General features: G+C 38.5%; 1 protein-coding gene across 5 annotated transcripts in view; it reads left to right on the forward strand.

Moving 5' to 3' along the window:
* Positions 1-14,737, forward strand: part of fam13a (family with sequence similarity 13 member A) — a 62,283-nt gene that overhangs the window by 25,813 nt on the left and 21,733 nt on the right. For all 5 annotated transcript variants that reach the window (XM_038713170.1, XM_038713171.1, XM_038713173.1 and 2 more), the window contains exons 9-10: positions 6,423-6,464; positions 14,566-14,607. In XM_038713170.1, coding sequence (XP_038569098.1) covers positions 6,423-6,464; positions 14,566-14,607 — 84 coding nt within the window. The remainder of the gene's footprint in view (positions 1-6,422; positions 6,465-14,565; positions 14,608-14,737) is intronic.

Genomic DNA, 14,737 nt, shown 5'->3' on the forward strand with positions numbered 1-14,737 from the left:
TACATCAACAATGAACACAAAAAAACAGACAATAGAAGAAACAATTTAATTACGTAGGCTACCTGCCCATAGTAGTGCAAAAATCAAGGACAAATGACTACGAATCAAAAATGTTAACATCTTTAAAATACCACATTGCCTCCTATTTATCAAATATATCAGTGCAGTAATTTTGTATGGTACAATGCTCTCACCTGTACCTGAAATATGACACCAACCTCATTTGTCACACAGGCCACACAAGCCAACATAGCAGCCTTGTGTGAACTTATTATGTTCTCTGCATTGCGTAGTAGAACGTAGGGGATGCATACTGGCTTTTGTGTAGAGTTGCCATGGTTCAACGAATCTTGTGATGTAACCACTGGCTTTCTTAGAAGCCCATTGGAAACAGGTGGGAGTGAGGAACGTTGCAGTGTGGTGTGAGTGCAGGTTCCCCGTGGATATAACTGTATTGTTGGCCGTCTTTCAGGAAGTCTCATCCATCAGCCTGAAAGCCTGACAGCACATATTTACAGCAAGGACCTGCTGGCTGAACAAATTGATTTTTCTGTACTTTTGAGGCTTGTGCATTAGTGTGTTAGTGTAGGACACAGGCAGCGGCGGTCTTAGGGATCTGGGGGCCCATTTCAAGAAAAAATGTGGGGCTTTATCCAACCCTGGGATGCCTGGCACAACATGACTTTAATCATGAATTATCCATTTTAGAAAACATTTGCGTAAATTAAAACATATTTATTAGGGCTGGGCAAGTTAACGTATTATTATCGTGTTAATGCATTAATTAATTAACGCCGACAATTATTTTATCGCACGTTAACGCAGTTTTTATTTTATTATTATTATTTTGAAAGTCCGTTGCTCACTTTCTCTGAATACACATAGAGTCAAACCATGGGTCACAGGAGGGGCAGGATGTTGATCAGCCTGCAAATCACCCACGGAAACAAGCAGTGGAGGGAGGCTTCGGCAGACTACGCTGTCCGCGATCCGTTATCACGGCAGCAGGTGAGCCGCTTGCTTGTTAATGACGCAGCCTATCAAACAACTCAAACCGCCGAAACCAACATCTGCACCCTGTGTTCAATGCTGGTCTGTGCACCGCAACTTGTAATGTCATTTCAACTTTTTAAGTAAGTACTTTTATTTTATTGCTGCTGTGTAAAGGGAATACTGTTGGTGAAAAGCACCTTATTTGTTTAAAGTGTTTGCAAACCACATGTTATTGCACTTTTGTGTATATTGCAATACATTTAAAATAAAATTGCGCAATACACTACTTTAGAATTCATTATTCAGTTTTACGCGTAACAAGGCAATTAATCGCAAGAAAATCATGAGATTAATCGCGATTAAAAATTTTAATCGTTGCCTAGAATTAATATTTATTTATAGCCCAGACCTTAGCCTTTCATTTACTGCTGGTTAAAATGTTCTAACATAAATTATGACCAACCCTGGTCTCCCCAAACAGGGATACTTAGGTACGTAGGTCAGTCTATATAATGAAGTCATACTAAATGGTGCGCAGTATTCATGTTTTGTGGATTATTTTGAATGGCTAGGATTATGTCTAACAGTTATTAAAAACAGTTTACAACAATTTGTGGACACAGCATGTACAAAGTCAAAGCCAACCAGATTCGTTGGTTTATTCTTGAACATATTCACAGTTCATCCAAGAGGCTTCTTCAGTTTTTTCTTGTCGAGACCCCCCTCCACTTGGTAGAGCTGAAGCATCTTGGATAAGCTTGATGTTCAGTGACAGACCTAACAGAAAGTCGGATACTTGGCTGGATGGTGATAGGAAAGGATGACTGCAGGTGCTCCCAAAACATGTATTTTAGCTTGAACGGAAAATCCTGTTTACTAATCGATCAGTTGACCGTCAGAGAATTAATCGAAAACATTTTTGATAATCGTTACTCGCGTTTCAAGCAAGATCTAAAAATTCCCTGGGGATTTATTGCTTTTGTCTGAGTAAATTTGGACTTTTTATTATTTTATTTAGTCACTTTGGGTCTCTGAGAAATTGTGATTGGTGCTTTTTAATATTTTCTGACATTTAAAGACAGTCTAATTGATTAATTGATATGAAAATAATCATTATATACAAACCTAATTTAAGTATGTGGAATTATTTTAGCCACTGCTAATGTCTTGATGATGCTACCTATTTTAGGTTAACTACTTTAGGTGAGCTGACATCAGGTCTTTGATGGTATGAAGCACATGGCTGTGTCAGATTTACAGATCCAAATCAGTTCTCTAAACTCTTCTCACTGGTATTCCTGCTAATCAAACATGTTTTTCTATGTGTCATTTCACTTTAAATGTCTATAAGTTGTAGCAAAGGGAACGGTCATGATAAAGACACTTGACACAAAACAAGATACATGTGAGAACTGAAGACTGTCACATCTGTGCATAGTTACATTTGTCAGCAGGTCTCTCTGTGCTTTAGTTTAAAACCTAAAGCATGATGGCTTTGTGTCTTTAACACACTCTGATGGATTGAGCATATACCTTGCATAGCTCAGCCAGGCTTATCCAGCAAATACTTTAGGTCTTGACCGCCACACAGTTTGTGTTCTGAGGTATTCTAAGAATGTCCCGTCTAAAAGCCGATGGAGGGATGGAGACAGAGGAGCTGACACACAAGGGGACTCTGTACAGGTCCCTGATCCTCCTTGGCTCTTAATTAATGAATGCGCTAAATTGCAAAAAATAACTTCACTATAGAGTTCATGCATTTTAGATATGCCTTTGCAGTAGTCTTCTCTAGCTTTTTTTGCAGTACCAGCTGTGTATTTTAGCTTGAACTGAAAATCCTATTTACTAACCTATCTGAGAAAAGATAACAACTAATCACAACTGTAATTGTCATCATTGAGCCAAAGACATAGCGATGACACCTTCATAATAGTGTTCACATTTGAGATTTAATAAGAACTTTAATTAGCTTCAGCAAGTGTTGTTGCGTGTTGTAGAGAGATTTTGGAAAAATTAAGGCAGGTCAGGGCGGAAGGAGAGGGACCCTGCCAAAGATTACTGGAGCCAACTGGAGGATTTTTTCAAGTGATCAGCATCCACTATACCAGACTGCCACTGTCTACACATTTTTTAAATGTTGGAAACGTGGAGCTTGTCCAGATTTACCATTTTTTCGTAGGCAATTTTCCGTTCTATCCCGAAGGGATCAGTCCTTTTCCGAGTACCCTTACAAAGCTTCTCGTTATCCCCTCAGTCAGGTAGTGGGTAAGCAGGATTTCCGCTTTTGCAATTCATGGCAGTGACGGCACACATTATTTTAATACGCTTGACAAACTGTGTAACACCAGTTAAGAACATGAGTGTTGGGGAGAAAAACATTCACCACTGAGGCTGTAAAAGAATTTGTGTGTTGTAGTGTTTGTAGTGAACTACACTTAAAACATCTGGGGGAACACATTCACATTTCCTGTAGACTGTGTCATTCAAGAAGACTTCTACAAACTTTGCCCCATTTTAATTCATGCCTGACTTGAAACCTAAATCCTTCGTTTTGAACTTGTTGAGGTGCTGCCCAAAGGGCCAAAGTGGTTGCCCCTCCCCTCGACATGCCTACCCCTTACAGTAAGCCACATGAAGGCACGCCACGTACCAAAACACACCGGATGACCTAACAGTCTCTGAATGCTCCACTCAACAACAACTCTTTCTTCTGTATTTTAGAACATCTGAGACTCAAAATGTTTACAACATATGATTAGACTGATCACAGCATAGCAGGCAAAGTTATCTCAGAATAGAAATTGTTTCAGGGTTGATGCTGACTGTTTTCTATTCCTCTTAAAGACATCAAACAAAACGAGTAACACTGTTAATATCATATAAATAATGCTGCTATATTGGATATCAACAATATTGCATGACTGCTCCTTTTGGCTTGTGCTGAACTTTATATAGTACAAATGACAGGCAACTTTGCTTGAAATATTTATGACTGTAAGTCAGTCATTATTTAGAAGATTCTATATAAACCACTCAGCAATTAATAACACAGCAACTAATATTTTTTCTTTAATTAGCTGACGTGTGTAAAGACTTTTTTTTTCATTTCCAAGTATCAACAAAGATGTTTGTTTGCATTCAGCTGCCCAGTTCCACGCAGTGTGTACCCCAGTCACTCTCGCGCATCAGTGTTACGTAACGTGTTGGGCAGTAATAACATTACTTTTCCCTATTCCAAGAAACGCTGCGTTACTGCGCTACTGAACGCACCATTCCCGACGTGAATGACGTGCTGCAGGTCAGGGCACCGGACCATATGTTGTCAGCTGTTTTTTTAGCCAAAAAGCTAAATGAAGAATGGAGAAAGAGGGAGAGAGGTGTTCTTTTCACAGCTGTAAGTAGTTACTGCCATTGTTGTGTCACAGTCTAAGATGCAGAGAACATTGTCCGTTTTAAACTTTGTGCGACCAGCAAAAAGCTTTCAACCGCGAACAATTCTAGATTGAATTTATTGAAGCATCTGCTGAAGCAGCACAGCAACTGAAACTTCTAGAAATAAACTCCGGGCGCCACTGCCAGTGATGCTTGGACTCACGGCTACATGTGCAGAAAAACAGTAGGCCTAGCCTAGTTCAAAAGTAGGGATTAAGCCTACTTGCTTTTTTTTTATCTCAGCCAGTGGCGTCGAGAATTTTTAGGCCTAGCCTATAACTTGTGTTTTGTAAAAAACATACATCTTGTTGCTGTTATGGATCCATCCATCCATCTTCAACCGCTTATCCTGCGACGGGGTTTATCTGTAAAGGCGTTTTCGTCATAACTCAACAGACAGGCAGGCAACCGCTCCGGTAACCATGGCAACGACTTCTGTGTACTACTGGGCGCGATATCGTGAAACTGTCGCGGTCGTTCTCGTCTCACGCGCACACCCCACCGCTATCATTGTCAAGTTTCTTGAACTTTTTCCTACAGTTTATCAACCAACAGACAAGAGACTGATTTGTCTGATCTATGTTTCCTGAATAATGTTATTGTTTCTTTGACAGTTAGGTCACCAAAGTCTTAAACAGGTAACGACCTTTGCTACTGTCTGTTATTCATTAAAAATAATCTATTAACTTCAACTGAACTAATTTGTAGTTATATTATTTAGTTATAGACTCAATTGATTAGACACCTGTCTTTGATTCCCACTGCTACATAAGTTATTATTACAGGTCCTGCTTTACCATCCATATGCCATACTAGAGCCGCTGCCAGTTTTATCAGGGTGTGGGGGGGGGGTCTCAGTATATTTTCCTGCTTTTTTGTCCTTTGCCAATCACATGCCTAAAAAGTAAACAATATTCATTTTACAGTTATATAAAACACAGAAAAGCACAACATTATTGTTAACAGTGAGCAGGTGAAACAAGGGTATTTTTGCTTAAAACTTGCAAATTAACTAATTAATCAATCATCAAAACAGTTGTTGTCTATGGACAAGACGATAAATCGCCCAGTTGTTTTAACTCCATTGGAGGGTGAAATGTTATTCATACTTGAAGTGAAGTTGTTTTGGAGTTTTTTGTCATTCACTAAATGATAAATACTCAGTCAAGCAGGTAAAGTGTCAAAAATGTCTAAAATGGACCAGCTTCACCAGGTTTCTAAAAAAAAAAAAAGTAACCTGACCTTTTGTCCAAATCCTTTCTCGTGCATATTTGTAAAGTGAGAGCACTGGTAGGGTTCATGTTTTCACCTGTGACAAGTGTTTCTTTGTGAACATCCAAATAAAGTCCCAGTAGGGGTTTAAAGTGATGAATGGTCACCCTGTGTCTCCTTTTTCACAGCAGACCTTTTGACTTGTCATAGCAGAAAAAGCACTGGTGTTAGTAATAACATTAACAATAGCTCTGGTTTTTTTACATCAAATTAATTTAACATATAAAGACAGCCTTGATGTGACACTTTTTTATGTGTTAGAACGTCTAACAGTTCAGGTTTGGTTGTAGTGTTTTTCTTCCTGCTTTGACTTTAGAGAAGATAAAACAGTATTCAGCTCTGCTTAGGCAAACAAGACTAGGTGATTATGAAATGTTTAACCTGTATGTGTCAGGATATGAAAATGTTAAGCAACTTCACCATTCAGTGCAAACACGGAGTTCCTCTTATCGTTGCATAATTTTATCATGTGTTGCTGGCACAAATCCAGTAGCAGCAGTACCTATTTCTCTGTTCATAATAATTATCCGAGACAAGTTCTACAAAGGCACTGATCTGTAGCACTGCGTGGCTATTATTCTGCAGACAAAAGCCAGCCTTATGCTCCTATTTTCAGCCCCAGTGACATGAAGTGTTGAGGGGGGTGGGGGTTAAAGTTTTTATGCCATAGCACTTAATAGCCACATCTTGCAAGCTAATAATTTATGTGTTTGTTTTCATTTCAGCTCACAAGAAGATGAGAGGCCAATATCCCCTTTCTACATGAGGTAGGCCTCCCCTCTTTGCGCTAGAAAGCTGGCAGGACTGGGTGAAAATATGTTGTTTTGGACTGGAGGTGTGGGGGAAGTGGCTGCATGCTGCCTTTGCGCATTTATCATCTGAAACAATGGACCAACTAGTTAGGGGAAAAGCAGGATGGCGTGAACATGCAACAGTTTGCTCACCACTGTTTGGTTATTATGGCGGAGGCAGCCTCAGCAAATATCCAATGCACTGCTTAAGCAACGTTTGGGTGAAGACGCTTTCAGAATGATTTGGCAATCAAAATCATTGAACATTAAAGAAAGAATAATAACTGATAACCGATTAATAATTTCAATCATTTTTCGTAAAAAAAAAAAATTCTCTAGTTCCATGCTCTTAAATGAGAGGATTTGCTGCTTGTCTTCGTGTTATTGTTAACTGAATACATTTTGGTTTTGCGCCGCTGGTCGAACAAAAAAAGACATTTTAAGACGTCAACTTGGGCTCTGGGAAATTGCTATTTTTTTGTTGTATTTTTTGACATTTTATTGACTAACCATTATTGAATAGAAAAAGATAATTGGCAGATGAATAGATAATGAAAATAATCATTAGTTGCATCCCTAATAAAATCTCAGTACATCAAACGAATATTAGCGAATTTAATATATTTTCTTGTCATTAGTGCCAAAGAGGAATATACTGTCTGAGCAGAATGACAATGCATCTATACAATATGTACTAAACCTTGTGTTTTTTGCACATGACACTGATAACGTTTCAGTACAAAGGGTATGATAATCACATGTTAATCATCGAAGACCCTTACATTGTTTTCAATTTAGCCCTCAGTATATGTTGTCCTAAAGCCTTTAAAGCTCAGCAGCCCGGTCCAGTCACTACAAACAGCTGGTTAGTCATTTGTAGTTGGCATATTTTGACTGGAGTGTTGTTTGTTGATATGACTTTAGAGCTGATATGGCTACAGGGCGGCTGTTTGTGTAATCGAGCATTTTTATTGCATTTCCCCAAAAAGAATAAATAGACACAGGACAAAAGCTTCACGGGATAATTGTTAGAGTAATAAGGATCAGGGACTCAGAGCTGACAAAAAATGCATTACATTTTTAAATACACTGTATCATTGTATGATATATATTTTAGAAAATCCATCATTTTGCAAGATCATGGTCTGATTAAATCTTTTTGTCCATTGGAAAAGAGTTGGGGGTAGGGATGCACCAATTCTTGGCGAATATAATGAAAAAATTTGCAGAAAACCGATCAAGTAGGCTACATTCACATTTTTCCCATTTATTTTGCCTTTTTTTACCATTGCATAAATTAAATACACAGGATTTGGAGAGACTATGGCGGGTGGGTCTGAGGCCCGTGAGGGTCCGGTAAAGTAAATTACATGTGTCCATTTACTTTTAATGAGACAATGACAAGATAAAGTCGCTAACCTGCCTGTGAGCTCGCACTGGTCCGTTTCAGTGGATTTACCATAACAGCTTGAATACATGTGCACTCCAAATTTAGGTGTGGTTAGCTTAATTGCCTTCTCAGAAACGAGTGACAGAAACACTCAAAGACCGTTTGTTGCCTTGTCTGAGAAGTCAGCCACAGATGAAGTGGATATGCTAGGAGACAGTTCAGCAGAACAGTGTCTGCAAACTGCGATTGTTGCATATTTCTTGGACACTTTAAAATGCATCCACACTGCCAACTTGTCAGCGTAATTGCTTGGTAAAATTTCTTCGGTCTTTTGACTTATTAGGCCGAACACCGAAAGTGTTTTTTTTTCTATTTTTGTCCGATTAATTTTGGTGGTCGAACATTTGGTGCATCCCTAGTTGGAGGTGGGGGTTTCCGAAGTTATTTGACCGTCTGACAAGGCTTTCCTCAAGAAGCATTCTGGCTGCTTAACATGCTCACAATGTAGCAGATATATTAGATAGCAGGTGACATTTACCATTTTTGCCATCTTAGTTTAGCTTAACATGCTAGCATTTTCTAATTAGCATTAAACACCCAGGACCGTTGAGGCTGATAGGACTGTCATGAGTTGGTCATAAACCAAAGTATTGGACATATTGAAATGTTGACCTGATGATGGCGCCAGAAGAAAGTCAGGCGATCACCAAAATTATTACAGTTAATCCTGAGGGGGGGCAAAAATGTCTACCAAAACTAGGTTCACTAAAAACCACAAATGTCAGTCTCAGAGAGTCACTAGAGGAAAAGCCAGGGGATCACCAAAGTCAGTAGGCTTTATCCTCTGGGGACCATAAACTTCTGTACAAAATCCAATAGCTGGCTCGTATCAAATTAAATAAACATATAAAGACAGCCTTCAAAATGGATCATAGATCAACATAATTTTCTTCTGTGTGTTGAACAAAGTCTCTAAAGGTCCTGGCTAATATCTGACTGTGGTGTAATGTAGGATTACGTGAATGGACGCCCCTGGGTACACAGTGTGAGGAATTTAACTGGTATAAGCTTCTGCTGTGGAAGCTTTGGAGTTATTTCCTATTTCCTTTGTTTTCCTTAAAGAACACTTGACTTTAAAACACCAACATGGACACTAACTACAGAGACATATTATTTTCTTTTTACTATTATTTGCATAGCAATTTTCTTAGTTAGATGGTCCTGAATAGAACAGTTATATTAAGCAAACCTTAAGCTCTTGTAAAAAAAAAAAAAAAGACTTTATAAAATCACATTCAGTTAAACAAAATAGCACAATTAAACTGCCAGACTTATTCCATTACAGACTTGAGTTAACTTACAATTTTGAGTCTATCCAAGAAATTGAACCGTTTCATTATATTACTTAAATGAATAGATCAACATTTTGGGAGATATTCATTTATTCTTCTATTATTCGATTTCTTGCGAGTGTTGAAGGAGAAGATCGATGTTGCTGCCATATCTGTCCATTAAATAAGAAGGCGCTGCCAAGAGACGGTTAGCATTTACATGTTTATTTACAGCATTAAACGTTGAAATGTATATTGTAATAGGCTGTATATTAACTTATTGGGAGAAAACTGGTAGTTCTATGTAAAATCTGACGTTGAGCACTCACATATCGCCAAAATGGCATGATCCTTGTTTCACTGCGAAGCTTCGACTGTGAGATTGACAGTCGAATCAGGCTCCGCCCATCGAAGCATCGAATCTTCGACTATTGGGGGTCAGCCTTACTGAAAACTGGCTCATATTCACTGTACAAACATTAGATTGTCTGTATGGACTGTAATACATTGTTACAGAAGATTGTCAAACTCGACACAAAGATATTTGTGCTGGAGAAGTCTTCTGAACTCCACGTCACTCCAATGCCAATATCTTCCGCTGGTAAGTGAGTTCATCATTCGACTTGTCAACTCGACAAGATGCAAGTAGACAGCTTTTTCTAAATTACTCACTGCAAAAGGACTCACTGAAATGATACCATGACTGTGGTCTTCCACACAGAATAACATTTAATGACAACTTCAACCTTGGACAGAGGTTGGCATAAACACAGACTAAAGTCAACCTCAACATCACAGCTGGAGAACAAGTTTGAACTATTAGTAAATCTCTCGGGAGTGGAGATGACTACAGATAAGTTTAGACATGTAATATTATGAAGCGTGCCAGCTGACAGAAAAGGGCAGAAACAAAAAGCAAAAACCATCTAAAGAGACAATTCAACCTGTAACTCTGGTTGTGGGAGACACCCCTGTTACAAACGTAAGTGGTGACATAAAAAAACCCCTGAACTGATAATTTACGCCCCCCCCCAAAAAATGATTGAAATTATTCTATAATCGTCCTGTGACATTTGTAGAGAGCAGTGAGACTTGCTGATACAGGATTTCATTAAACTGTTTAATTGTCTGGACAAACTGGAAGCCCAATTGTTTATTATTGGACAACTGCCTACGGTAAACAGAGGGATCAACAGGTTCAGCAGACTCCTAGAGATCAACACGTTGCTCAGCAAAACCTGGATGCCCAATTTTTTTTATTACTGGAGCACTGCCTACGGTCAACAGAAGCACCTTCTCCCCTGCCCCCCCCTTTTGGCGATTCACTGATAAAATGGAAGCGCTTGTTAATGCTGGCATTAAACTCACCCCACGGCCACCTCGTCTGTCTCCACCCCAACCAAGCACATTCTATAACACCAACCTTGCTGAGAACGAAGAAGGAGAGAACAGCTCTCTCCTGCCTGGCCTGACAAAACTGATGAGGTCAGCAAGGTCGCCAGAAGTTTGTCATCTGTCTCCTCCCACGTCCCCTCTTAGGGACATCTCTAACAAACTGAGATCAGAGATTAAGGAACTTGATGTGATGTTAATGGATGCCACTGTTGCATCTCAAATCGCTGGTATATAATTCAACACCAGAGAAGATGCCTAGGAGAGACAGGGTCCCTGCCCCACTTCTATTACCCCCAATATGCCTCTTTCTCCTATTTTGCATGGACCTATTTTCAGTTTTTGTTTTTAACTAAAGCTTGGTCAGACTAAGATAACAGTGCAGCAGTTTATCTTACTGAGTCAATGCCATTTTATTTCCAGTGCAAGCATATTTCTCATGGGAGATCTGCTTCTTTTGAATATGTTGCTCTTTAGTTGAATTCCTCGCACCAAGCTGCATTTTTAAAAAAAATTACAGGCAACCTAAATATTTCTCATATTTGCTGAACTGTTGTCTATCATCTGCATTGATTTTGACTGGGTAACTATGGATTTGCTTTCTATGGTTTTGATGACTGATGTTGCTCTTTCTGATCATCACTTGTATTTTCTTTGAGATGACTATCTCTGTACACAAATGTTCAGAGTTTTTTTTTCCTTTTCACACCGGGGATTTTTATATTTATTTAACCTTTATTTTAACAGTAAAGTGTTATTGAGACACAGTCTCTTTTACAAAGGAGTACGAAAATTTCGGAATATTTGTTTGTGATTTTTTGCATTCAAAAATTTAACACCAAGTCCCACATGAATGTTAATTTTCAATGCATTTCACCAAATGCACAACATTAAGAAAGACATTATATTACTAGACAGATTGGAAAACTGGTTTAAATCCCACTTTAAGGACAAGGACTAATTTATTTCAATTGATAATTATACATCAAAATGATATGTGGATTTCCCCAAGGCTTCTTTTTGGCAGATGATGTAGTCCTCACTGCATCGGCCTCGATCCAAGTTCATGTTTGCTCTTTCGTAAGTGACTGGAGGTTATTCTTATATGACTTCTCTTTTTTGTCCCACTTCAGGGGTAAAGTTGGATCATAGTTATCCCTGTAACTTAAACAAACATTACCAACTTTGTTTTAAGATCAAACACTCATGTTGTAGTTCAACAATGATATTAGAAAGGCAGGGAGTGACTCTAGAGGTATTAAATTTCCAAGATTGTATAGCTTGTGTAATGTTTTTACAACTGGGGAATGAAATTACACAATCATTGTGTTACAAAATCACCAGCTGATCAATTCCTGATCAAACATTTGACTGGAGATGGAGGTATAATGTTATATATTTTTTAAATATATGTGTTTAAGGAAGGATTGTTGGCTTGGCTCACACATATTCTTGTGGTGATATTTTTGTTAAGTTTTTGATGCAATGATTCATCTCTCTTGCTTTGGTGATCTCTTTCTACAGTAGTTCATGACTCAGACTGTCACCATTGCACACGAGGCAACAATCCTGTCTCATACCAGAGTGGTTTCACATTGTTCCATCTTTACTTAAAACTAAAGTGCTGCAAAGTTATTTCTAGTCAGTGATATCACTTCCATTGATGATTTACCAAGTTGACACACTTAGTCAGTAGTGTGCCGAAGTGTATTTGGGATGATGATAGCTGCCACAAGATATTATTTCCAGTAATAGGCAGTCACACTCAGCTGTTTATTTCATTAACAGCCTAAATGTAGCACCAGCGGACATATAAAACGCTTCTTTCACATTATAGTCCAACATAGATAGAATTTGAGCCTAAACAGAGAGTTAGTGTATTTCAGATGTCATGGAAATTAACCACATTCCAGTACACCATATCAGTAGTTTTTGAAATACGACTTTACTCTTCATTTCTGAGAACTTTTTCCCACAAATCTAGTTTCCATACAGTGTTTTAAGGTAGAAGAAGTGGTTGAAACACACGAATTCCTTCCAAAATCCTTAGCTCAGGATCAAATAAATCTGCCATTTCGGTGAACATATAGAAGAATTTCACTCAGGCTGTCAGTAGTTCTCAATATAATTGGACAAATATATAATTTCTCATGAAATATGGCTACATTTACCACTTCCCTCTTCCAAAAATCCTTTGAATTAAACAATCTGAGAAGTAAAAGTCGTTTATCAATTTCTCTCTCTACAAGAAGGCCATAACCTGGGATGAGGAGTTACAAGTAGACAATGCTTTGTTTAAGGGGTCACAAGCCAAAATAGTTGGGAATCACTGTCTTAAAACTGTCACAGTATCTGTGCTAAAATTGCAACATATGGCACAGTACCCTTGAGTCATGACCTTTGATGCTGACAGCATTTCTCGAGGTATGATAACCATTTTCCCCTGGCACATATTCCGGTTATATAATTGACCCTCTTACCATCTTTATATCGAGTGCGGACGGCAGCATGGAGAAAAGTCCTCAAACGTAGACAGATCTACAAATGTCTGCCATATTTTGGGCCTTAATGTGTCCACTGCACTTGATAAATTCATGCCTCTGACATTTACAGGCATTAAGGTCAAAGGTTAAGTCAACATTGGTAAGCCATTAAACCGTTTTCTGTTGCTTTAACCTGCTGCATTCAGTGCCAAATCTATTATTAGATAGTGGGCTAATATTTTTCTTGCTTTGCCCAGAGATAATCGAACGGTTTAGTCTGCTGCCTCTGGAGCCCCTGTGAGCCATAGCTGAGATAACTTTCACTCCTCTGTCTGTGCTCTTTACTTTACAACTGTCTGAATAAAATAAACTGAACTGATGTCTCTGTACATGATAAAAATATTTCTTTTGGCAATTTAAGTCATAAACTTTTTACTATATTAACTGCCCCAGTCATTTTACAGCCCCCCTATGTTTATGATTTGAATTTGAAGTCATCAAAATGGTCATATCATAACATCGAGTGTACCGCCTTTTAATCTGCTTTACTGTCCTGGCTTACAGCTTCGATAAAGTCAATACATGTGTGCCATTTTTACACAGGTTCACCACAATCACCTTGACAGTGTACCATCACTCCATTATTATCTGTCCCTTTATCAGTGCACCGTACAGGGCCTCTGCCAAGCACTGCTATTACTGTCAACACCGCTGTTTATGGAAGATTTTATTTTCACGTCACCCAGATACATGTTGAGGTAGGGGTGCTCCAGGAAGACAAAGATTAGTGTAAAAATCATATCAGCATTTTTTATTTTTAAAGTTGCACATTCATTTACTTGTATCTTGATTAAAATGGTGAGGTTCTCAGATTTACTGTCCAGTAATTTAGCTTGGACAGAAACGTTTAAGCTTTTTTAGAAAGTCTGATGAATGACATCATCTGTTGCAAAATTTATGGAAACTGAATCACTGACAATTGCACACTCTTTGAGTTAGTTGCATCTTCAGTAACAAACCAAAGTGTTACCATGTCACTGCTTGTTTGACGATTCTGTCAGAATCTAAATGTAAAAATGATTCAGTGTCTTTATATCTAAATATAGCTTATATTGTGTTGGATGTATACACACCCCTGCACACATAGTACAACCACTTATTATTTGCATATTACTGTTTTACTGCAGATAACAATCCCGTGTGTGCTTTGATAAAAGGGGAGAGGCAGAAAGATATTGATGAAGCCCTAGCTCATCTTATACTCTACTGTAGGACTCACTGGTAGTCATAGAAGCCAGCCACTTTGCTCTCCAAGGACCTACTTGTGCTCTGAACACAGCTGAAGTTAACATGCACACTAGATGCCTTGATCACCTAGGGCCAGAACCAGAGCCAGGGGGATTGTCAGTGTTGCTCAGTGACCTGTTGTGACCACCTGTTTCTGTAGCATTAACTCACCTTCCCGCTTGTTTTCCTTTCAGTAACCACCTCTCTCCTGTCCAGTGCAGACCAGATGTTGTAAAGTAAGTAGACTTTATTACTGTCATCGTGGTTTGAAATACAAAAGTGTAGTATTGCAAATATTGAGGTCTTGTAATTCATTAAATTATATTTAGAGCTAACCATTTTCTGAAATTCTACATAACTATGAAA

This window comes from Micropterus salmoides, unplaced genomic scaffold (genome assembly GCF_014851395.1).
Source record: "Micropterus salmoides isolate LMB-PRFRI ecotype aquatic unplaced genomic scaffold, ASM1485139v1 Ms_hic_scaffold_12, whole genome shotgun sequence".
NCBI classification, from domain to species: domain Eukaryota; kingdom Metazoa; phylum Chordata; class Actinopteri; order Centrarchiformes; family Centrarchidae; genus Micropterus; species Micropterus salmoides.